This window comes from Gavia stellata, chromosome 3 (genome assembly GCF_030936135.1).
Source record: "Gavia stellata isolate bGavSte3 chromosome 3, bGavSte3.hap2, whole genome shotgun sequence".
NCBI classification, from domain to species: Eukaryota; Metazoa; Chordata; class Aves; order Gaviiformes; family Gaviidae; genus Gavia; species Gavia stellata.
The window spans coordinates 14779437-14803405 of record NC_082596.1 but is presented as its reverse complement, the minus strand read 5'-3'; the positions used below and the strand labels follow the sequence as shown (position 1 = coordinate 14803405).

Here is a 23969-nt window from a genome sequence, read left to right as displayed (position 1 = left end):
GAGATTTAAAGTACATCTTTTAGTCTTCCTGTATCAAGTACTTCAAAGCCAAAGTGTTGGTCTCATGCCTATCAGCATTTTTCCAGCTAAACAAAACTTCTGCAAATTTTATTAAAAACAAACAAGAAAACCCCAAACTTCTATGCATTCCAAACACCTGCATCTCAAATAAAAAGGTTTACCTGTTTCCTTTATTTTCAAAAGACTCTCTTGGCAAAGAGAACACTCCAACCCTTTCAAACAGATTTTTCTTAGCAACCTACAATGGAAATTAATGTTGTCTGCTAATATGTATCCTAAGGGAGTAGTAATACCATACAGAATATTAGTATTATATTAACCTGAAGAACAGAGAGGCTATTTTGAACTACAGCAACAAGCTGTTATGCTGCACCCAAAGAACATATTTAATACTCTCATCTATGGGTGGTCCAAGAATTTACACTAAATCTAAGTCAGAGAAAGAAAAGGCTGAAATGTGAAGAAGCTCTTTTTTTCTTCAATAAGCACTTCCTAAACTAGCCTGGCCAAGTCCAATAGATGAGAGCTATTCTCTGCAATTCTCCAGAAGAGCAGACAACTGAAAATACTAGAAATTTTAAACAGATTCACAGACAGTCCCCTCCCCACACCTCCCAAAGGAACTCAAAGGTGCTAAAGGTAAAAATGTGCTAGACTATTTACTTTTGGTATCTTTTTGGCAACACACTGTAATTTTTACCATTCCATAAAAACAAAAACAAAGTGCTGAGAAACTTGGCACAATGAACGTGGAACTTTAATTTCTATACAAAACATCAACTACGCAGACCTCTTTTTGTATTCATTGCCCCATATTAACATAAAAAATACTTAGAAGTGGAAAAAATAGTAATATTTTGTCAATCTCACAGAATCACAGAATCACTACGGTTGGAAAAGACCTGTAAGATCATCAAGTCCAACCTGGAAAAAAAGAAAAAAAACAAAAAACAAAAAACAAAAAAAACCCCAACCAAAACCCACCACGCAACAACAACAAGCCACAACCCACCCAACACCACACAGCACCATGTCCATCAAGCTACATGCCACAATGCCACATCCACACGCTCCTTGAATATCTCAGGCACAAAATTATACATCTGAGGTTACACACTTATAATAGGCACAGGTCTTTTTTTTTTTTTTTTTAATTCTTTTCAACTAAGAAGAAAAGTCAGGGACTGGAAAAGGTTGCCATGGGAGGCTTTCAAGACCAATCTGGAAAAGCCCCCAGGAGCCTTATCTGACCTAATAGCTGACACTGCTTTCAGTAGGAGGTTGGACTAGGTATCTCCCAAGGTTGTCTCCAACCTGAATCATACTATGATCCTATGAAAAAATGCATGTGCACATTCAAAATTCAGCACAAATCCTTCTGAAGCACTAACTGCTACCGCAAGGAATATAAAGGTCTACAGTTAGTAAGATAGATACAATGATGTCAACCTCCATTAAGTGAGAATATCAGATGATCATCCATCCCCATCTTGGTACCTTATGAAGGAACTAGAAATTATGAAGGGTGATACTGCAGTAAACATGTCTAAATTCTGACAACTATATTTATGACTTTCAGCCCCCCATGTAAACATAAACTATACCATTTTGCATCAAATTACTCATTATAACCTTTTTAATTAGGTATTAGCTGTGTACCAGTTTTTCCTAAAACCAGTCTCTCTGTATACTAGAAACTATGTTTAAACAAAACTGTAATGGAAAAATATTTATCTTGGGGATTTGTATGTTTCAATTTAGACATATGTAAGTAAAACCAGTGCTAAGCAGTACTGCTGTCCTACTATATACACACATTCATGGAATCTTACAAGCTTTAATCTATTTCTTACATAAACCAAAAATAGTCATATCCATTGCAAAATCTCTATGTAACACCAGGCAAGTTTACAAGGTGTTATGTCAACATCCTTTTCCTTGGAAATAGGCTCTTCCATTAATTTAATGCCTTAATTTCTATAACAGCACATTTCCAAAAGTAATGTTGACTCATCTAATGAAGCACTACCAGGATGAGCTAGCAGGAGACAACAGGACCAAGGGCAGAGAAAAAGCAGTAGCTTCTTTACAGAATGAAGACTGTGATTCCACAGAAAGATACAGTCTGCTTCCTACAACCTACCTAATTCCACCAGCTTCACAGGAGTTGAATTTAACATGATTAAAAGAGAAAAGGTCTCTTTTTAATTCATAGTAGTGAAATAAAGTGATTTATAAAAGTCTCCACAATAACTATGTGTCATATAGACCATATTTTGAAGAACCAAATGCTACTTAGGCTAGGCATTGTTCTCTCTACAGTAATCCTTTTCAGGTTTTAATAGCTAGTTCTAAAAATAAAACAGGTTAATAAAACACCATCATAATTTCCATCTTTGTCATATCCCAATGTATTTCACATCAAAACAATTCAACTAGTAAATAAATGCTTCTAGCCATAAAATCATTTGAAAGTCAAAACCTATAACAGCTACACATACAGAATATATCATGCCGAGCTACCATCCACTATTATTAATTATGACAAAAATACATGAGATATCTTTATGAGAGGGACATCTGAACGCTTCATCTTCAATAAAATGAAGTAGTTAATTGCTGAGGGCTCTCCACAATTCTGTTTAGAAAAAAAGTTTCTCTTGCTAAATTAGACCAAACCTTGAGCCACATCACCATTTGCTGAGCCTCTGTCCAACACGCTTTAGTTATTGGCAATGCATTTAATCCTCCTCTGTTTGCACAGAAATTCATCTGAGTCTGGCAAGAGAAGAGGTATTTCAGAATGACTGCCAGAAGGTAATTTATAAAACATCCAATTCTCAGGCCCTAACAAACAAGTTGTGTTATAGTGCCTCCCAGTGCACACCATCTGCCTGAAGCCCAAATGAAAAGGCTGAAGAACCCATTTTAGACACAGAACTACCAGTAATTCCCAAAGGAATTATAACTATCTTAGAGCCTGTTCTCAAAAGCATTTAAGTGGTTTTGAAAAATTCTAGAGAGAAAATATTGAACTCTGAGATTTCATTCCACTTTAAATAAAGAAAGAAACTGCAAAGTAAAAACAAAAACCAGGCAAATTCATGTGGCAGAGCGCTTTTTTATTAAGTACTTGTACAATATCTTGTATAAGAGAGTCTTGGGACAAACCAGGATTTCTAAATCATAGATAAAAAAAATCATTGACAAAACCCAAGAATTTTACAACGGATAAAATGTCTCTAGGAAAAGGAAGAAGCATTTTTATACTTTACGTATAAGTTGACCCAAGTCAAAGCATTTCAAAGTCAAAAATAGGTATCTGTTAATCTCTGTGGGCCTCATGTCATGTTCTGAAACACTAGTACTTAGAGAATTCAGTCCTCCAATACCGACCATTCAAAACCGTCGTAAAAGTAATTTCATAACTGTGTAAGTCAGCATACCAAAATGTTCACATCTAGCACCCTATTTTTTTAATCAGTAACAAACACATCAACACTGATGTTCAGAATTTATAATAGCCTAATACAGACACTTAGTAAAGAGGCTTAAGTTCAATGTAATCACCATTTGCAATTCTTTCACAGACCATGAACACACAGCATTGCAGAAAAGCTTTAAAAGAAAAAAAAAATTAACAAAACCTACAATTGAATTTTACTGGGAGAAAGGCAGGTGTACTTTCTAACATTTTTAAGATGAGCATTATTCTTGCTGGCTCTTAAAAAAGTAGTAGGGTCATTAAGCTGAAGTACAGCTTAGCTAAGTCTAACCTGAGGCAGATCACTTATGAGGAAGGTCAGACCCCTGAAACTAAAAGCAAGTGAATAAGTCAAAAATGAGTGAAGCAAATGAATTTCATTTGCTCATTTGGACAGCATGGAAAATTCACAAAAATGCACAACCTATAATTTAACCCTCAAAACATGCTGTTCACAAAAACACTGTCACAAGCCTAACTTTTAAGAGCCGTTAGCAAAATGTTTGTAATTTAGCTTTAGACATGCAGGTAACTGATTCCTTTTGTTTAGGGCAACTGATTAAAACAAAACAAATCAGCTTTACAAACGAAAGGGGAAATACTTACAGCAGTTGGATCCTTCAAATGGAGCTGAGTTGCTGTCACTTGTTTGAAACCACCAGGATAGCTAGAAAAACAGAACAAACATACAAGCTTAATGCTATATGCTCAAGCATGATGTTAACACAAATATCATGACATCTTGAACAACAGTGAATGGTACTATAAGCCTTCAAAAAAGGAAGTTGTTCTCACAAGGCCAACAACTGTATTTTATTAGAAAGATTCTATCCTGTCAAGTATCTAAGTTCAATGCCGTTTGTACTTTGTTTATTCACTTGAGTATTAAAAAGTTTGTGTTTCACAAGCAGATGGATATGTTTTTAAAACTGCTTATGAAATATACCATCACAGCTACAGAAAACAATGGGAGTAAGATATGCAAAACTTGGAAACATTTCAAGATGATCAAGACTCACACCCGGTCTGTGGCTGACATATGAGACAACCATTTTGAACAATATTTATTATTTTCTTACTGTTTTAAATAAACCTTAGCATGATTTGGCGTATCTACAGTAATAAAATTTGACTTTTCCTGCAACGCATCCCTCTTTTTAAAGTCTATGTGATATGGTGAAGTTGCACTAATTCACATTTATGCATATACTTTAAATGGATGATACAGTGGTGCAAGAAATTACACGGATGTCAGGTAAAGCTGCGTTTCATTTTGGTTTAATTACATTATTAGGTATCAACCTAAGTGAAATGAAAATAAACCCAAATAAACCCATCATTAAAACATGTCCACTTCGGAAACTGCACAGATTTAAGTATTTGTTTTAATTGTACAATTATTTTCACTTACTCAAAACCAACTTAGGTTCTTACACAAATGCTTTACCTTACGTAGAAGATTTTAGTGAAAATTTTAAGAAGTCATAGCGGTGGGGGAGAAAAAATAAAAGCGCATTTATTTCCATCAACTCTGAACAAGAACTTCTCAGAAATTCAGCAAAGGAATTTCACGACTGAAACATTAGTACTAGCAAAATTAGCTTTCTCAATGTGATTTATTCATCTCCCAACTGCATACATTTTGACACTTAGAGATTATAATCTAGTGTTTTCATTGTATAAAATAAGAGCAATTTGACTAAATTGCTTTCTTATTTGACTAAATTGTGTTCTTATTTGACTAAACTGATCATTGCTATACTGTCTGTAATTGATTATTGCACTTCTTTCTGTAAACAAGTTATGTCTGCCAGAATAATATATTGTATACTATTGTATGCATCAGTACATCTTAAGGGCACTTCATCTCTTACCAGTTTTTCCAATTTCTTTTTTTTCATCCTCTGATTCAATAATATATCAATCTTGATATTTACTGTTAGGTAAATACGTACTGGTAGGATAAAGTAATTGAAGTTGTCAACTGTGTTTATCTTAAATGTGCAGTGCCAATAGGAATGTCTTCTACTACTTAGTAAATAGAACAGTCCTGATCATTGGGTTCATGGGTTCACACGAAACAACCTGGTTCACCAAATCTGTTAACTTACTCAATTACTCTGACTACTTTTGAGTTAGATTATTTCCCTAACAACATACACCAGGGAAAAAAAAAAAAAGGAAAAAAAACTGAAGAAAAAGGTTTGCATCATTTTAAACACCGTAACACATGCAAACAAAACCCAAAACATGTAAGTAGAAATTCCCTATTGAACCAATATTCTAAAAAAGGCTTTAACTATTAAGAAAATATGACATTAAATTTACCACTAGCTCATTTGAATATTAATTATAAAGCTTACCCAGTATGTGAAGAATATACTTTCTGTTCCCATTTGTTACCAGAGAAGGCAATATGTCTCGTATTTATTATGACAACATGATCTCCGCAGTCACCTACAAAGTAGAAATCAGTGGAAAATATTAAGAGATCCATAGTGGTAATCAACCAAAGTAACAACTATAAAGTGTGCAATACATACATAGTGGCACATAAATACACATTTCACAAAGCTCAAATTTAAAGATCTGAGCTTTTTGAGTCACACCATTCAAATTTGCATTAAAATACCAACCTTAATTACTATTTTTATTAGTACTGTCAGGTTAGAGGGCAGGTGAGCAGGTAAAATACCATCAGACTAGATAATTAAACCATTGCAATTATTCAGCTAAGGTCTGGAAATCTGGCTTACAGGCAAGTGTATTATTTTATTCAACACATTATGGTGCGGTTAGTTCTAAACAACGATCCTAAATATTTGTTTGATTTTAGTTTTCTCATAAAAACAGTACCAATGTTTACTGGAGGACTGAGTATTTTAGATAAGTAAAATAATTCTATTAAAAAATTACAGCCTAGGGCTAAGTATATAAAAAACACAAAAAGATTGCGGGGGGAGAGTAGGGGAGAGAAAAGCCCCACAAAAAAACCTAAAACAGCTCTGTTGGGAAAAACCCCACATTTTCATCAGTCAAGCATAAGTGAACACTACAGCACACACAGGTATGTTTAGTGTTATATCAGCAACTTTCACATCAAAAGTTTTTTAAGTGCAAAGTCGATAATCTAGCACCAATACTTTGCCAGAAACAGTTGCTTTTATAGATCTTCTTTACTAATCAAGTGCTAATAAAAACCATACTATCTCAAAAATGATGAAAATATGAAAAAAATATGTAATTCTTAATTTCTGAAGTGATCATTTAGATCAGCTGTATAAGCTATAACCACCCATTCAATCAACTGGAAAACAATTTGTCCAAAGGTCACTCATATGCATTACCATAATAGAACAACGTGAATACTTGAAGAGGCTCATTTGATTAAAACATTTTTGACTAGGTAACAAAGCAGCTATACTAAGAAGGACTTAAATTGAGCATGTATTTTTTTAGAGGAACATATAATTAATTAATGCGAATTTCACACCTTATTTATTTTTTAATCTTGTGGTCTTTTCAAGCTCTACTTTCAATTACAGCTGAAGTGCAAACCAATTTAAACATCTTCATTGATGCAGCCTTTCACCACTGACAGATCAGTTCTAAAAACACTGTATGTGTCAGGGAACTGACATTGGACTCTGTGCCTCTTTTTTTTTTTGATTGGGAAGATGACAGAATAAGCTCATCTAAGGAAATTTTTGCCAACAGTTCTCCACTTGCATAAACACTGAGTTAACAGTTGCATACACCAATAGATCAATTATGAACAATTAAGAGCCAGGAGAAAAACTAACCAGGATACTTACACGCTACCTGAGTAATGACTGCAACCTGTTCTTTTTTAAGTAGACTGAATTTATGGACAGCTAATGTCTCCTTCAAAATTTCAAATTAATACATTATTTTCCACTGGTCTTTAAACAGTGTTGTTCCCATCACCTCAGGGATGACTGCACTTAATAGGAAGAAAGCAAAAAATATTTACCATCTCCAGAAACACAGTCAAATTGCATCCTACTTTTGAAGAACATTAACAAAATACCACGCAAGAAAACTCTTCCTTTAGGATATTTTCACAGAATATTTTGGGTTGGAAGGCACATTTAAAGGCCATCTAGTCCAACGCCCCTGCAATGGACAGGGACATCTTTAACTATACCAGGTTGCTCAAAGCCCCATCCAACCTGACCTTGAACACATCCAGGGATGAGGCATCCACAACTTCTCTGGGCAACCTGTTCCAGCGTCTCACCACCCTCATGGTGAAGAATTGCTTCCTTATATCGAGTCTAAATCTACCCTCTTTTAGTTTAAAACCATTACCCCTTGTCCCGTCACTACAGGCCTTAATAAAAAGTCTTTTTTCATCTTTAAGTCCCCTTTACATATTGAAAGGCTATAACAAAGTCTCCCTGGAGCCTTCTCTTATCTAGGCTGAACAACCCCAACTCTCTCAGCCTTTCTTCATAGGAGAGGTGTTCCAACCCTCTGATCATTTTTGTGGCCCTCCTCTGGAACTGCTCCAACAGGTCCATGTCTTTACTGTATTGAGGACTCCAGAGCTGGACGCAATACTCCAAGTGGGGTCTCACCAGAGTGGAGGAGAGGGGAAGAATCATCTTCCTCGACTTGCTGGCCACGCTTCTTTGGATGCGGCCAAGGATACGGTTGGCTTTCTAGGCTGCAAACACACGCTGCCGGCTCGTGTCCAGCTTTTCATCCACCAGTACCCCCAAGGCCTTCTCCACAGGGCTGCTCTCATTACATTCATCCCCCAGCCTGTGTTGATACCGGGGTTTGCCCTGACCCAGGTGCAGGACCTTGCAGTTGGTCTTGTTGAATCTCATGGGGTTCACATGGGCCCACTTCTCGAGCTTGTCCAGGTCCCTCAGGTGTGCCAACAATTTCCATGCTATAATATGGAATTATTCTCTTACAAAGTGTGTAAGCATGTTTTCCTAAAGAAATTAAAAAATAAGGCCAATATGTTCTGTTACATTATGGTATACGCAATTTGTTACATACAGCGTATACGCTACACCTCTTCAGATAAAACTAAGCTGCCACAGTAAATCCATTTTATATCTCTATACATTTATAACTTCAGTAATTCCTATAGTACAGTAAAGAGACATGCTTCAGGTACATGCATTTTTCCTCCTACATTTTAATTAAGGACTAAATGGTAATTAAAGGTACATATTTTCAACTTTTACCTCACAATACTGGCAAACTACTTGCCAAATCTTTCATTAGAAGACAAGTCTTCGCTGCGTCCTCTAGCTATTATAAACTAACACTGCTATCTAGAGTAACACCTGGGCCAGATCCGGTTTGTGGGACACTTCCATCCAGCCTAGTCTTTTCCTTTGAGGATGTAGAGAGCAGCAGCAAATCCTACTCAAGCAAAAGAAGTGGCTCACTTATATCTGCTCACAACCCAACATAAAGAACCAGACGGCCGAATTTTTTAAAAATCTGGCCCACTATTTTTGGTTCTGTATTGTGAAGCTGCTCACAAAGATAGGATGCAAGGGGATGAAGGTAGAAAGAAGGGGAGGTGCAGAAGAAACCTAAAAATCCAGATTCAAGCCTCCTGAGCAAGGTTGTACCCCCTTATTTAAGGCATATGGTCTGACAGCATCTAAAAATAGGAGACTCTGGAGAATAATGAAAGATTATTCCTAAAACAGAAAATAAACATATGTGAAATCAATACCTTTCCTTCCTTAACCACAGCTTAAATTCAGCTCCAGATACTTTTCAACACAATAAATAAATAATGATTTTATAGAAGGGTATCTGGATACCAAATTAAAAACAAAACAAAAATCCCCATAACGTTATCTCACAGACACTAAAATAGTTGTTAGTTCAGAAAAAAAGGAAAAAAAGATGTGTTAAGAACATCAACCACAAATTCATGCATACTTTGCTCTCTTAGAGAGTATCAAATGTCTCAGTAGTAGTAACCTATCCATGTCAGTCTCAGGTGTAATGCATTTGGTACTGATTTATAGAAACTGTAGACCAAATAAAGTTATCCTTGAAATTACTTTCCAGGAGTTTATAACTTCATGGACATGAAAGTATCAAAGATCTTTCCCAGAGGACAACCAAAAACATTTCTTCTCAGTGTCTGCTTTATTTTTCAGACAGCCTTAACCTCCAGTGACATCTTGTGGATAAGACATGATTTGCAACAGCAGAACTCCGGTATTTAAAACATCTTTAGAACACTACAAATTCTACCTTCTATTATGAAAAACAGATAAAGTATAATTTTAGTATGTACACTCTACACGTATGAGCAAATTTTAATGCTTCTTTTATGTTTCAGTAACACCTCTTGAAAAACTTGCATGAGTATTACAGGAAACACTGTACCATCAATATGACGAGTCACCTTTTTATTATCTATAAAATGCTTATCACTGCAACAGAGGCACTACTGTATTACAAGTAATGAACAAGATCACAGATACATCTTTACTGCTGAATCTTCTTGCAGAAAAGCAAAATGATTTTTTCATTTAAACTAGAAGATATCTTTCAACAATGATTACATCTCCCATGAAGAATCAGACAGGTTCCAGCCTCATCATGACAGAATGTCTGAGGTCGGAAGGGACCTCTGGAGGTCGTGTTGTCCAGCCCCCCCTGCTCAAGGAGGACCAGCTTTTGAATATCTCCAAGGATGGAGACTCTACAACCTCTTGGGCAACCACTTCCAGTCACCCTCACAGTAAAAGATGTTTCCTGATATTCAGAGGGAACCTCCTGTTTTTCAGTTTGTGCCCGTTGCCTCATGAAGACAGGACTTCTCTGCACCTTATTCAGAGTGAAGAACCACTCCAAGACTGTGGTGCTGTGCAGTTACTGAAAGGTAGCATTCAGAAAAATCTAATCAAGAATCACATCAGTATTTCATTATGTGCACTGTGAACTAAATCTTTACATCTAAAATCAGTGCAATGAAACCCATTTCAAGGTTGTAAAAAACCGAAAGCACAACCCACTGTAATTCAGCTACTAAGAATAAATTACGAATTCATAATGAGCTTTATATGGATTGGTAAAGACAACAACATGAGGTTGTAGAGGGGTATTGAAGAAAAAGATGAGAAGGAAAACAAAGACATTTATAATTTACAAACAATTGAAAAATGTAACCTTATATATCAGGTGTCATTTTAAAACTGAACTCAGAAGAAAAATACAAGTGAAGGAAAGCAAATTTGCTTTTATCTACTGTGATACTCACTCAGGGCATGATAAATAGGTTTATGCCTGCCTTCAAGTCTGATTACAGTCGCGGCTGCTATTTTTCCTGGTGGCTGCATCTTCGCATCGAGGAGATACCAGGCTCTGGCAAAAGTAGCCCATTGCTAAAGAGAAAGAGAGTTTTACTTAACATAGTAAAAAGAACACACTACGATACATAAATCTAGCTTCCCTAGTTAGATCAACACTTTTTTTACACTCCAAAATACTAGAAGAAATATTAATATGCAACACCCCCTCCAAATAACCTTTAAATGGATGGAGAACATTGCTACACACTGCGATACACCCACTGCTGTACGTGCTTCCAAGGTATGTGGCCGTAACAACACTGAAAGTTTACCAGCTCTGAAGGTTTTGTTTCAAGAATGACTCTCTCTTACTGCAAGCTTCCATTACTGTTAATTGAACTGTAAAACCGCTGTAGGCTTCTTAACGTCCAACATCTCTTTCCCTCTCAGCGAAGGGCACAACTCCCCCAAACGCAGTTTTGTGGACACGACCAGCCTGAGCCGCCGCAGTGGGCAGCCTTGGCCCTCACGGTCGCACACCTGCTCACCGCTACCGCTTCCTGCCGCGCCACGGGCGCTCCGCGGCGAGGGGAGGCCGCTCCGGCCCTTCCCTGGGGGCCTACTGCCCCGCCGTCCCGGCGCCCGCCCGCTCCCTCACGGCCGCTCCCTGCACCTCGGCCTGCACCTCGGGGGAGAGGGCCGCGCTTACCTGGGCCGCCTTAGTGTAACTGGCCATGGCCGCCCTCCTGCCGCGGCTGAGGGGAAGGGAAGCGGAGACCCTTGGCCGCCGCACCGGCGGGAAGCGGAAGCGCTGCCCTGCGAGGGGCGGTGCAAGGGCGGCAGCGCGGGCCCTTCGGAGCGGCGGCGGCGGCGGCTCCGTCCCCGCCCGGCCATGGACCGCTACGTCCTGCTCCTGAGCTGGGGGGAGCGCAGGGGTGAGGGGGCTGCGGCAGACGGCGCCGGGCCCGGAGCAGGTACCGCCGCGGGGCGACGGGGCCCGGGGGGGCTGGAGGCCGCGCCGTGTGGGGAGCCGCCCGCCGCGGGGCCCATCCGAGCTCGCTTAGTGTAGCGCGGGCGTTACTTCCCGGTCGCTGGGCTAGGAGCTGCGCCCCTGCAGGCTCTTCTGGATCCCTACCTCGGTACCGCCCCCCCCCCCCCCCCCCCCCCTTTTCCAGACTAAAAGTCTTCAATGACTTAAACCTTCAGAAACTTAGGGGTTTTCCTGTTTTATGGTGACACTGCTGTATAAACCGGTAGAGCGTTCCTGAGATGCGCACTACTTTAACAAGAATTTTACAAAAATTGTCTTTTCAAACTCATGCAAATCTGTAGTTGACAGTTTTTTTTAAAACTAAACTTTTAGTATTAAACTGATACTTATACTGTATTTGCAAGAAAGCAAGACTTCTGTAATTTAGAAGTTTTAAGAATTATTTTTTTTTTCAGTTGGGACTGCTGCAAACTTTTATCAGTTCCTGAAAGAAAGCTGCAACTCAACTATAAATGCAGATGTCTGTGCATTTCCAGGTAAATATAGTAACATACGGTAAGGTAAGGCAAATGTTACCAAGGAATTGGCCTAGGCACATTTCATGATCTAGGTGAAAGAAGTCAGAAGCTCAAGGAGACCCAATTTCTGCGGTGTGCCTAAACCTTCAGGCAGGACTGCTCCTGCTGCTACTGTTTCTGTGGAGAATTGGTGTCACTTCAGCAGCTGAGGTGTTAGGAGATGGTTAAATAGATTGGGCAGAAGAAATGAAAGACAAGGTTTTGAAAGGTGGACAAATTTCAATCCAGCTTAGGAAGGAAGAGTAGGAAAGGGCTTGTTTCTCATGTCAGTGGGCAGCTTGATATTTTCATTACTCCTGTGATGTCTTCTGATTTTTTCAGTGGAAGCAATGTTGGGTCATAATTCAGAACCCTAAACCATGAATATTTATTAAATCATTTTACCATCTTAAAATAGATTTCTGAAGATCTGCTTTAGCACTTTTAGGGGTTGGGTGTTTGTTTGGATTTTTTTGTTAAAAAATGCTTTCTTAGTTCTTTACTTGGTTTGGATATCTAGGGTTGAGCTGTTAAGGCTGATCTTGTCACAGTTGTCATCTAATTGTGGTTCATGTGGGGAAATGACTATAAGCTGTTAAAATTCATAAAGATGGGAATGTTAAGCTGTTTTTTATTGCATAGAGATGTTGAGAGAACATCTCATTTTGTGAACTGCATAAACCTTATTTATGAAAGTTGTGATTTAGTTTAGTTACGACACAACTTGTGCAAATGGAGAGCAATATCAACCAGAATGGAGAGGTCAAAAACTTTCTTACTTATTAACAGTCAGAGGATCGTTAATAGTTAGACAGTTACCTAGACACTCACCTATGCCTTAATATGTTTAGATCTTAATTACGATGCCAAAGTAAAGTAGAACTTAAGATATTGTGGCACATTAAATGTCTTGCGTAGTCTTTCAACAGAGATGCTTATTATAATAGAAAGATTAAATTGTAGTGGATTGATTATTTTAAATAATTGTTTTATCTCTTTTCAGCATGTTCAGTGGCTGGTATTCCAGGTGTAAAGAAATGGTATTTTGCAAGTCACGTTGTATGTGGTTATTATCAGGTAAGAGAGAACATAAGTTCCTCAATTCTCTGCCTGTCTTTAGTGCAAGTTAAAACTGTGATGTTCAAAATTCTTTTTGCTTGATTAGTTCTGCAGTTCTGACTGGGAGGAAATAAATTTTGACACACAGAAAAATGAAGACTCTCTCCAAACAAGTACTGATGAATGCCTGGGAGCCATACAGAATTTTGAGGAAGAAGACAGTAACAGTAGAGAGTCACTGTCTATGACTGAGTATGCATATTATTATTTCTATTGAAAGTATAGTGATCTGACATTTAACAGTAATAACCCAAGGAAATCAAGAAAATTCAACAAGTACAAGGTATTACCAAAGTAACAGTTAACTATGAACAATCCCCTACTACTACTGAAAATAATTCTATTTCATTTAACATAGCTTTATTTTTTTAGCTACAGATGATTTTTATAGAATAACTGAACAGTTTCCTAACACCTGACAGTTATATATACAAAAAGAAGTCTCTTGCTAAGAGAAAGCTGACTGTCTTGAATCCTGCTTCCAGTTTTACTGCAGATTGTTCTGAAGTCATTTAGCCTACTTCTGCCTCAGTAAAAGGGGAGATAAATATATCTCATTGCCTAGATATGTTTGTGCAGGATTTTAAAGATACAAGATACTTACATCAGGTAGTATTCATTAGTTGTAACTTTTTATTTCTAAATTACTTTTTTGCGTCCAACCATGTGCTCTTCATTTTCAGTATCTATGATGAAGCTGCAGAAAGTCTGCATCAGTTAGCTGATAAACTGCCTGCCCCAGGTAATCTCTTTTAAAAGACCAATCTCTTTTTGAGTTTATCTTGTTAGTTATTACTCTAAAAACTCAGCTGGTAAAGTCATAGTCAAATGGAAAAACTCAGAGGATGTTAGTTTGTTAGTTGAATTAACTCATATGCAGCTCTTGCAAGTAGCTTAAGGAACTTGAGCATGATTGGCCTCACAAATCAGCTTATTGAGTAGTTTGCTGCTTGTTTCTTTGGAAGGCTGTATTTCAGTAGGGATTAAGGTAGCTATTTTTATAAATAATTTTTCCATCTCAAATGCCGCCGAAGTAGTAATAGACAGTAAACAATATGAAACTCAACATGCAACCATAGGAATTTTTTATGAAAAAAATTGAAGGTGTTGACATCTCACTCACATCTGATTTGCCAGCTGATTGCTTCTGGGTGGGAGCCAAGAATCACAGAATCACACAGAATCACTAAGGTTGGAAAAGACCTGTAAGATCATCAAGTCCAACCATCAACTAACACCACCATGCCCATTAAACCATGTGCCACAATGCCTTGTCCACATGTTCCTTGAACACCTCCAGGGAGGGTGACTCCACCACTTCCCTGGGCAGCTTATTCCAGTGTCTCACCACTCTCTCAGTAAAGAAATTTTTCCTAATATCCAGCCTGAACCTCCCCTGGTGCAACTTGAGGCCATTTCCTCTTGTCCTATGACTTGTCACTTGGGAGAAGAGACCAACACCCACCTCTCTGCAACCTCAGGTACCTTTCAGGTAATTGGAGAGAATGACGAGGTCTCCCCTCAGCCTCCTCTTCTCCAGGCTGAACAACCCCAGTTCCCTCAGCTGCTCCTCATAAGACTTGTTCTCCAGACCCCTCACCAGCTTCATCACCCTTCTCTGGACACGCTCCAGCACCTCAATGTCCTTCTTGTAGTGAGGGGCCCAAAACTGAACACAGTATTCGAGCTGCGGCCTCACCAGCGCTGAGTATGGGGGCACGATCACCTCCCTACTCCTGCTGGCCACACTATTTCTGATACAAGCCAGGATGCCGTTGGCCTTCTTGGCCACCTGGGCACACTGCTGGCTCATATTCAGCCGGCTGTCGACCAACCCCCCTGGTCCTTTTCTGCAGGGGAGCTTTCCAGCCACTCGTCCCCAAGCCTGTAGCGTTGCCTGGGGTTGGTGTGGCCGAAGTGCAGGACCTGGCACTTGGCCTTGTTGACCCTAGAAGCTGCAAAGGAATGCAGATCAGAACTATTGGATTCAGATTTTATAAGCTGGAGTTGCATATCACCTTGCATGTTAGGGTTACGTAATGTTGCAGTAGTTGAGTTGGGATAGCAAAGGAACTGAATGCGGAAAGAATGAGATACAGAAATTTAGAGGTGTTAAAAGGAGGAAAATGACACAGCGTAGTTCTACTGGACACAACTCTTATCTGTCAAATACAGTGCTGACTGAGAGAGGAGAGAGATATAGAACCGCTGTAACTGAGTGAATGGCAAAGTACTTTATATTGTGTTAATCTAAGAGGAGTAGCGAGAGATGAGCTAAAATGCGTGAAAAGTGTTTTAAATCTTGCTGAGGTTACTTGAGGTTGATCTTTAAGCCCGTTTCAGTGCAGTCAGTGATAATCAGTACTTTTCTATCTTTAAATGACTGAATCATTGACTGAATAATGGTATTTTGAGTCATATATAACTGTTTTTATAGGCAGAGCAATGGTTGATGTAATACTGCAGGCTGTTGAGCAAGATGGACCCAAGTTAAGAGACTGCTTACCTGCTATCGGTGCCCTGAAACACCTGAGAGAATGGCACTCTGCTCAAATCACTGTTGCAGCAAATGACTCTAAAGGGTATGCCACTTATTTTAGTCTATAAACAAGGTCACTCTTGTTTTGTGTTAGTATATGTCAGTGGTTTAAAATAAAAACAGTGTCTTGAGTTCTTTATATGTATACTTTGAAAATACATAGACTTGTCTTCTATTATTGTTTGAGGGGAGGAATTACTCATGCTGATTTATTGTAAATACATACCCTAATCAGAGGGGCAGGCAAAAGAGGGGCAGGGCAAGTCCTCTGAAGTTCCTGTTTCTGTGAGAACAGAAGGTAAAAGATTTTCTCTTTACTTTCCATCACTAGTGGCTTCAGTGTGCATATGGTGTTTTGAAGCTGTACTATGCTACATAATAAATTTTATTGATTGTAGCCAAATCCAAAACACAGCCCCATACTAGCTGCTATGAAGAAAGTTAACTCTATCCCAGCCAAAACCAGCACACAGTTTTTGTAAAATGAATACGTAACTGCTGATTTTACTTTAAATTTTGTATTACCTTTGGTATTACATTTCAGGGAGGAAAAAAAGAGTGTCTGATTTGTCCCTTTTGAAAATTGAGTCTAAATGCTCAGTTACTTCCTGTATGCTTCTGAAGAGTCTTAACACTGAAACTATTAATTCAATTTGAAATTAAGTCCAGTAATTTCCTTACTGTCCTCCTCTAATTGACATAAGTAGGCCATGATATGTCTCAATATAAAGCACAGTGGTTTGGTTTCTTTTCCTGTGGAGTAAAGCATTATGTGGATATTGAGTAACTTGGCAAGGTTTCCTCCACTTCCCCTCCTCTCCACACCCAAAAGATTCAAGTTTGCTTCGTAGAATATGTGGTTAGGCTTAATCCTAAATTAATAGAACTGTTTAAAATTAAAAAGTTGAATGCTCAGTCCTTGGATAGAATAAGCAACATACCTACTATATAGTAAGTACTTCCTAAGTTATATGGAGGAAGATAAACTTATTGCAGTGACTTCCATGAGCGCTTGGTCTCAGTGCTCGTTGGTATCTTCCTGTGCGGCCAGCTTTTGACTGAATAAATTTTTCTGCTGCCTTTTATGTAAAATTAGGGCATTTGTGCATGCAGTTTCTCTGATGAAAGTTCTCTCACTTACTCTTCCTGTTCTGTTGATGGTGCTGATTTCTCTTAGAAGACAGACTGACGGTAGGACCCACAGATACTGGCTGGTCTCTCTCTCTGTTGTTCTTGAGCTTGGGTAATACTTGTGCTGCAGTCGTATCTCGACTTAGAAGGCTAAATACAAACCATCTGGATGGGACAGTGATATCCCCAGTGATGGCAACCTGGCTTTGCTCTAGCTTCTGAGCACCCAACATTACTATGGTATGCCTGCATCTTGCCATTGCCGGTCTTATTTGATGTCTGACAAAGTTCTTTGCTGTCACATTCATGGGGCTTATGAACAACTTCCTTTACAGAGTCTAAACCAGCAATGCTATATTTTTTACTTTGTGGAATATAAAGCTATATATGTCTGTCTTAAGATACACAAGACTATTCAGTGCTGAGGTACTAGGTAAATTCAGTCAAATTGCACTGCATGTTAATTTGTAATACTAAATTCAGTAAGATTAATTGTTTCTTATTTTTACAGTAGCTGGCAAAAGATTGCAGACTATCTATCAGCAGACTTTGTATCTTCAGATAATGTCATGAATATTATTGATTTAAAAGAACTCTGGAGAGGAAAGATTCAGATATGGGAAAGAAAGGTAAAATAACTTTTTTCAGCTATGCTTATTTTTTTAAGGCATCTGTGTACATCATTTAAAGCATGTATTGTACAGTGCATTTTATGCTTTAAGCCAAATTTGGTTTTGACAATGTAATTCAAAGAGGTAATGTGCAACGTATCTGGATGGGTGGGGGAACAACTTGCTTTTTAGCACGATGTAAATGGTAAATGAGATCAAGGCATCAGGATTTGAATTTCAGAAATCCAGATAGTTTCCTCTGAAATAATTTTCCTTAGAACTTCTTGTTCAAAATTAGATTGTTTTGTATCTATCACAAATCATTATCGTGTAACTCTGTAAGTCATTGTTGCAAGCACGTCTAATGTTTCTGCAAAGACTGATAGCTTTGTGATTGTGAAAGACATAGTTTACATTTTCAGTATTAAGGTTTTGGGTATAGTAGTTGGTTATCTAACTCTAATATTTTTACCTAGTTTTACAGATCTGCTGGAAACAATTATAATACTAGTTGTTTAAAATAGTGGTACACATAACTGGCTGAAGAGAAATAATTTTTCTTTCTCTTTTGACACATTTATTGTCTCTCTTCCCTGCCCCGCCCCCGCCCCACCCCCCCAGTTCGGATCAGAAGTTAGGTTTCCAGAATTTTGTATGAAGAGCACTTCAGCAAAGACATTCAGCACTTCACATTTAAGTTCTTGCTTTCCTGTTAAAAAAGAACAAAACCCAAGGAATACTGATGCTTTGCCAGAGGCAAGTATTATTCTTGATCTTTCTTTGAGCCACTAGAATTCATCTATTTTACTTTCCTGAGAAAATTAGTAATTGGGGAAACCTTAGTCAGAGTTGAAAATTAAACATAGAAGTAATGATTGCATAAGATTGGGGAATACTTCTTTGGTTTGTTTATGTGTATTCTCAAAACAGGTCCTTAAAATTTCATCTGTTTGTTCTTAGGAATGTGATACCAAAAGTTTTTTCAAGTAGAAATTGAGACTTCGTTCAATCTTAAAATATGTAATTTATTTATGAATGCTGTATTTATCTAACCTTTTCTACTACATTTCAGAAGTTTGGTTGTTTTTTTTTTTTTTAAATTACTGTTGCTGTTTCATGTTTTCCACTGGAAGTAAATATTCGATGGGAACTCCACAATCGTATTTGTTGATGAAAACAAAAATCAGTGTTTATGACAACCGATATCAGTTAAGAGATCATATTTTCATTGTTAAAATATGCATATTTTGGATTGCATTCATCTGGTCCTGGTAGATCTTATTGTTCTTTGAATTTGGGTAAGAGCTACAACCCATGTGATGCACGTGGTTAACATTCTAGAAAGTAATTTTTATTAAACAGAATTAAATACCTTCCTTGGTTTTTACACAATTATGTTTAATATGGTATTGTGAAATGTTTTTCTCTTTGTATTCCTTTTTACCTCTTTCAGATGTACTTGTAAGGCAAATGCCTCCAGCAAAACACTTGAAAAAGTTCTACTGAGATAACATATATAGTGTTACAGATTTTTTGATTTGATCTCTTTTCAGGTTTTTCATTACTATGGTCCCGCGCTAGAATTTTTACAGATGGTGGTGCTCTCTGATCTACCTTCCTTTTTTATATCGGATGTGGAGTTCGAGCTGTATCCTTTTTTAAGGATCTAAACTACTAATGATAGTGGTCTATAGCAGAAAGAAAACAATCAGGATCTACCCATGCAAGCAATAAATGAGGATTGGCAAGGGCTCATTCCATTCTAGCCTGCGAAAATAATCGTAGTGATTCTTCACAACTGGATTTTTTAATCTTGAAATTTAAATTACACTAACAAAACCCAGCTATTTCTGGTATTATTTCACATATACTTTGTTGATGTGTATGCTATTTGTGAGGAAAGAATAGAGAAATATTTACTGCTGTGTGAGTTTAAAAAAACCCAAGCCTTACTCGTTAATGTATATAGCGTGCTTCACAATATAGAAATATTTTTCCACAAATCATATTTTTATTGTGTAGGTGCAAAATCTGTGGCAAAGTATAGCAGAGGAGTTTTCTCTTGACTTGTGTATGCTGCAGAGATCTCAAGGTGTACTCCTATTGGTTTTAAATTCATATACTTTCAGTACTAGTCTTGGTGTAACAATAGTAGCTTAGGCTGTATAAGCCTGCCAGGATTTTGAATATATAAATACCTGTTTATGCCTGCCTATATTAAAGATGTCAGTGGTGTATTTCATCATATAACATTTCCAAGTGTACCCCTTTGCCTGGAAAGGTGAGGTTTGTATATTTTGTGGTACCAGAGTATCAAATACTAGACACTTGCAGTCCTTATTTGAAATAGGATGGTAACATGATTTGTAAAATAGAGGTGCATACAGTTCTTTGTGAAGATAAGGTTCCTTAAACTGTTCTGTTCAGGAGCCTGGCAAGAAAAGGTATCAAGGAGACATCTACACTGCTTTTGGACCAGATTTCTTCTCTCTCTGGGAAGGTAAAAACTTCTTATTTAGGTATAGCAGAAAAATGAAGATACGTATATTGCTCACAAAAGATGCAAGAATAATATTTTTAAACGTAATCTCTGTGTAGGCTCATTCAATATTTAGTTCTAAAGCAAATTTGGCTTTTAAAAGTGCATGCTATACAGGTACTGACAATTTGTAAGCCCACTGAATGTTTTTCTCTTTAGGTTGGCTAATTTTCGATCTCTTAAAACATTTTGTAACTTCTAATCCTATCCTGACAGATAATTTCTGTGCTATCATAATTCAATAATTTCTGTGCTATCATAATTCAACTATTTTTTTTTTAGCAAAAAGCAGGCATGTGTGCAGCCTACAAAATGTATCTAGCTAGTCTGAAGTGGTGAGCTTTTTTATTTTGCATGTACGTATTCTGCTTTTCCATTCTATTTTTGGATAAAAAGAGCTCTTGAAACATTTACAAGCTTGCTTTTTTCCCCTTCCCACCTGGGAATGATAATATGATTATTTGTAGCCACAGTATTAGTTTGAAGATGTTTTTCCTGAATGTTTAAGGTCATGTATGCTTGTTTAGGAAATTTTTTTTTAGTGTTCATAAAATAAATCTATGCAAATCAAAACAGAGCCTGCAGTGAAAATGCTGATAAAATTATAATGAATAACTTATGGTCTTTATTTACTGTGGAGATGTTATTCCATTATCAGGCTGTATGTTTCATCTTCAGCTTGTTATTTAGGTTTTTAGTAACTTTTTTCCTCCCTTGCCACTCCATTCCCCATTATGTTTAGCCAGGAAAGAAAGAAGTCCTTTTTCTAATGCTGTACCAAAAGTATCTTTTGGAATAGGTTTATATTGGTAAATATCCCAGGTAATTTTCATTTTACATGAGGATACTGAACATTTGGTCAAATACCTTTTACAATATAAGAGCTTGCCTTTCTACTAGTTCTTTTAAAGAAAAAGCCAAAACAGTTAAAACACATTCTCAGGCTACTTTTTAGAGTCTGCACATGTTGAATTGAATATGTTTTCAAGATGACAATTTCTCATAGGGATTTTTTTCAGTCTATTACTGGAAATATTACACATTTGTAGGCTTTTCAAATAGCTGTAAAAGCATTGTTTTATTGCATGAGTATTCAAATACTTATGCTTTTTTTCTATTAGTGCTTACTGGCCTGAAATTTAGGTACAGACATTAACATAGTCCAGTATCTGATTAGTTGAACAGATAATATGTAGGGAGGAAAAAAAATCACATGTTTTCCAAAGGAATGAAGAGTTGCTGATACCAACTATATCTTTGAATTCTCTTTTCATTCTGGATACTACTCTGCAGAAGTGTTTTTAGCTAGATTAATGAAAGACTTGTAATAGGTAACAAATACCTTTTTATGTACGAAATAGTAATTCAGCAGTTAATGATCTCTGAACTGGAGCAAAAAATAAGCACAATTTTTACAGCTTCTGTGTCAAATGCTGTTCCATCTCAATTGATGACAACGACAGAAGTGTTAAGTAAAGATGTTTTTCTTCAGTTGAAGTACATTTGAAATAATGCCGGATCAGTAGCTCAAGAATGAAATGTAAAACAGGTTTCAGTAATATTGCATGTATTGTATTTGCTCTCATTATTTAGGTGGGAGCTTTATTTACATTGCCATGTAATGTAAGCAATGTAGTGATCCCATCCCCTGCCCAGCTGAGTACCAAGAAATGGAAGGAATATATGGCTAGGAAACCCAAGGTCATTACTGGTAGGTAAAAGGAAGATTAGTACAGGTATATTTTGTTGTGGTTGTATGTATGTATGTATGTATATATATATGGTGGGTTTTTTGTATACATTTGGGATGTTCTTTTTTTCTCCAATGAAATTAAGTCAGTGATTGTAATCTTCATCGACACAAAAAGTTTTGGTGAATATGGGTTCAGCTATGCAGACTTCTTGTAGAGGAAAATTGATAATAACATCATGGCAAGCTATAGGGAAACAATGTATCTCCTTTAAACCATTTTTGTGTCCTATCTGCCAGCTAAGATCCAGCTTCCGCACACCTTTCTAAGGTGATTGTACAATCCATGGGCAAAGACGTTTGCTTCTGCAGGTGGAAATCCAGTGTGCTTCACTTAGGTGCTTTCCTTCTCACTTAAGCATTTCCAGAGGTTTTTCAGTACCTCTTCCCAGGAAAATACAGAACATCAGGAAATGCTGGATGCCTCCATTCACCTGACAGCCAGTGTGCTTAACTAGTGATTGAAAATGTGCTCCTTCTTCCTTACGGGGCTATACTGATGGCAGCTGACTCCTCTTACACAATGTGCCAATGCTTAGAAACTCAATTCAGAAAGTGAGAGAACAGAATCAGTGCAGATCAAGACTGGGTGGAGTTTCTCAGTCAGTCAGTATATACGCCCTGTAAGTGGAGGCACTGTACAAGTAGTGACTGTGAGTATTATAGGGACCTGAAAACATCAGGCTAAAAGGAGGTTGGTGATAGCCCAGTGCTTAAAGTATCACAGAATCACAGAATCACAGAATCAGTACGGTTGGAAAAGACCTGTAAGATCATCGAGTCCAACCTGAAAAAAAACAAAAAACAAAAAACAAAAAAAACAAAAAAAAAAACCAGCAAAAAAAAAACACAACACCAAAAAACCCACAAAAAAAAAAAAAAAAAACACAAAACCCACGCCACACAACAACAATAACAAGCCACAACCCACCCAACACCACACAGCACCATGTCCATCAAGCTACATCCCACAATGCCACATCCACACGCTCCTTGAATACCTCCAGGGAGGGTGACTCTACCACCTCCCTGGGCAGCCTATTCCAGTGTTTCACCACTCTCTCAGTAAAGAACTTTTTCCTAATATCTAGCCTGAACCTCCCCTGTCGCAACTTGAGGCCATTTCCTCTAGTCCTGTCGCTAGTCACTTGGGAGAAGAGACCAACACCCACCTCTCTGCAACCCCCTTTCAGGTAGTTGTAGAGAGCGATAAGGTCTCCCCTCAGCCTCCTCTTCTCCAGGCTAGTACTTCTCTAGGCAAGTACTTATCTAGGACAGGATAAGATGCAGGATTCTGCCTTGCTTTTGTTGTTTATACAGTGATCTAATATATAATTCATGCAGATTCCAAGGAACAGTGACTGCTTCTGTTGCCAACTGAAGATAGCGTTTGTAAACAAGTATGCAGATGAGGATGTCTGACAGACTGATATTCTTTAAGGTTTTGGGATAGGCAAAAAATTGAGAGAAATTGTGAAGAGCTGTATAACAGGGCAAGAAGCTTAATTCTATGCAGTGGGTGCTGGCAATATATGGATTTAAAATTATCTCTGCATGTTTGGAAGTGGTAGAGCAGAGAGAGTGTGATTATAGAGCTGATCACAGCAGCAGCATTTGTACTGTATTGGAGAAATACTACTGATGCAGTCAAATGAGCACAAGATCTCCAGTGGAAGGGTTTTGTACAAGTATTAACTATAATGTGATCAGTAATACACAACAGGTTCTTATTAGGCCCCTTGAACAAAATTTAGAGAAGGAGGAGAAACATGGCCATTTAAACATATTTGCTCGGTTAGTTGAAAACTTTGTGTTTTAGTAGGTACTGTTAATCTGACTATATTAATGATTTGCAAATCCCTAATTTCTTCAATCTGTGGGAAGGCATAATTCTTTGAATTGGTAGTTCTCAAATACTAATTA

The 23969-nt window shown here is 37.7% G+C and overlaps 2 protein-coding genes across 2 annotated transcripts in view; one reads left to right on the top strand and one right to left on the bottom strand.

The window, feature by feature from the left end:
- MRPL13 (mitochondrial ribosomal protein L13) overlaps positions 1 to 11593 on the bottom strand; it is a 38999-nt gene extending 27406 nt beyond the window's left edge. The window contains exons 1-4 of the mRNA XM_059815537.1: positions 11519 to 11593; positions 10779 to 10902; positions 5869 to 5962; positions 4112 to 4172 (exon numbers count right to left, since the gene is read on the bottom strand). Of these exons, the coding sequence (XP_059671520.1) occupies positions 4112 to 4172; positions 5869 to 5962; positions 10779 to 10902; positions 11519 to 11545 (306 nt within the window). The 5' untranslated portion in view covers positions 11546 to 11593. The remainder of the gene's footprint in view (positions 1 to 4111; positions 4173 to 5868; positions 5963 to 10778; positions 10903 to 11518) is intronic.
- A 108-nt stretch (positions 11594 to 11701) lies between these two features.
- MTBP (MDM2 binding protein) overlaps positions 11702 to 23969 on the top strand; it is a 31225-nt gene continuing 18957 nt past the window's right edge. Inside the window, exons 1-11 of the mRNA XM_059815447.1 lie at positions 11702 to 11783; positions 12256 to 12336; positions 13361 to 13434; positions 13523 to 13668; positions 14160 to 14218; positions 15914 to 16058; positions 17658 to 17775; positions 18379 to 18513; positions 19311 to 19405; positions 20185 to 20257; positions 21890 to 22007. Of these exons, the coding sequence (XP_059671430.1) occupies positions 11702 to 11783; positions 12256 to 12336; positions 13361 to 13434; positions 13523 to 13668; positions 14160 to 14218; positions 15914 to 16058; positions 17658 to 17775; positions 18379 to 18513; positions 19311 to 19405; positions 20185 to 20257; positions 21890 to 22007 (1126 nt within the window). The remainder of the gene's footprint in view (positions 11784 to 12255; positions 12337 to 13360; positions 13435 to 13522; positions 13669 to 14159; positions 14219 to 15913; positions 16059 to 17657; positions 17776 to 18378; positions 18514 to 19310; positions 19406 to 20184; positions 20258 to 21889; positions 22008 to 23969) is intronic.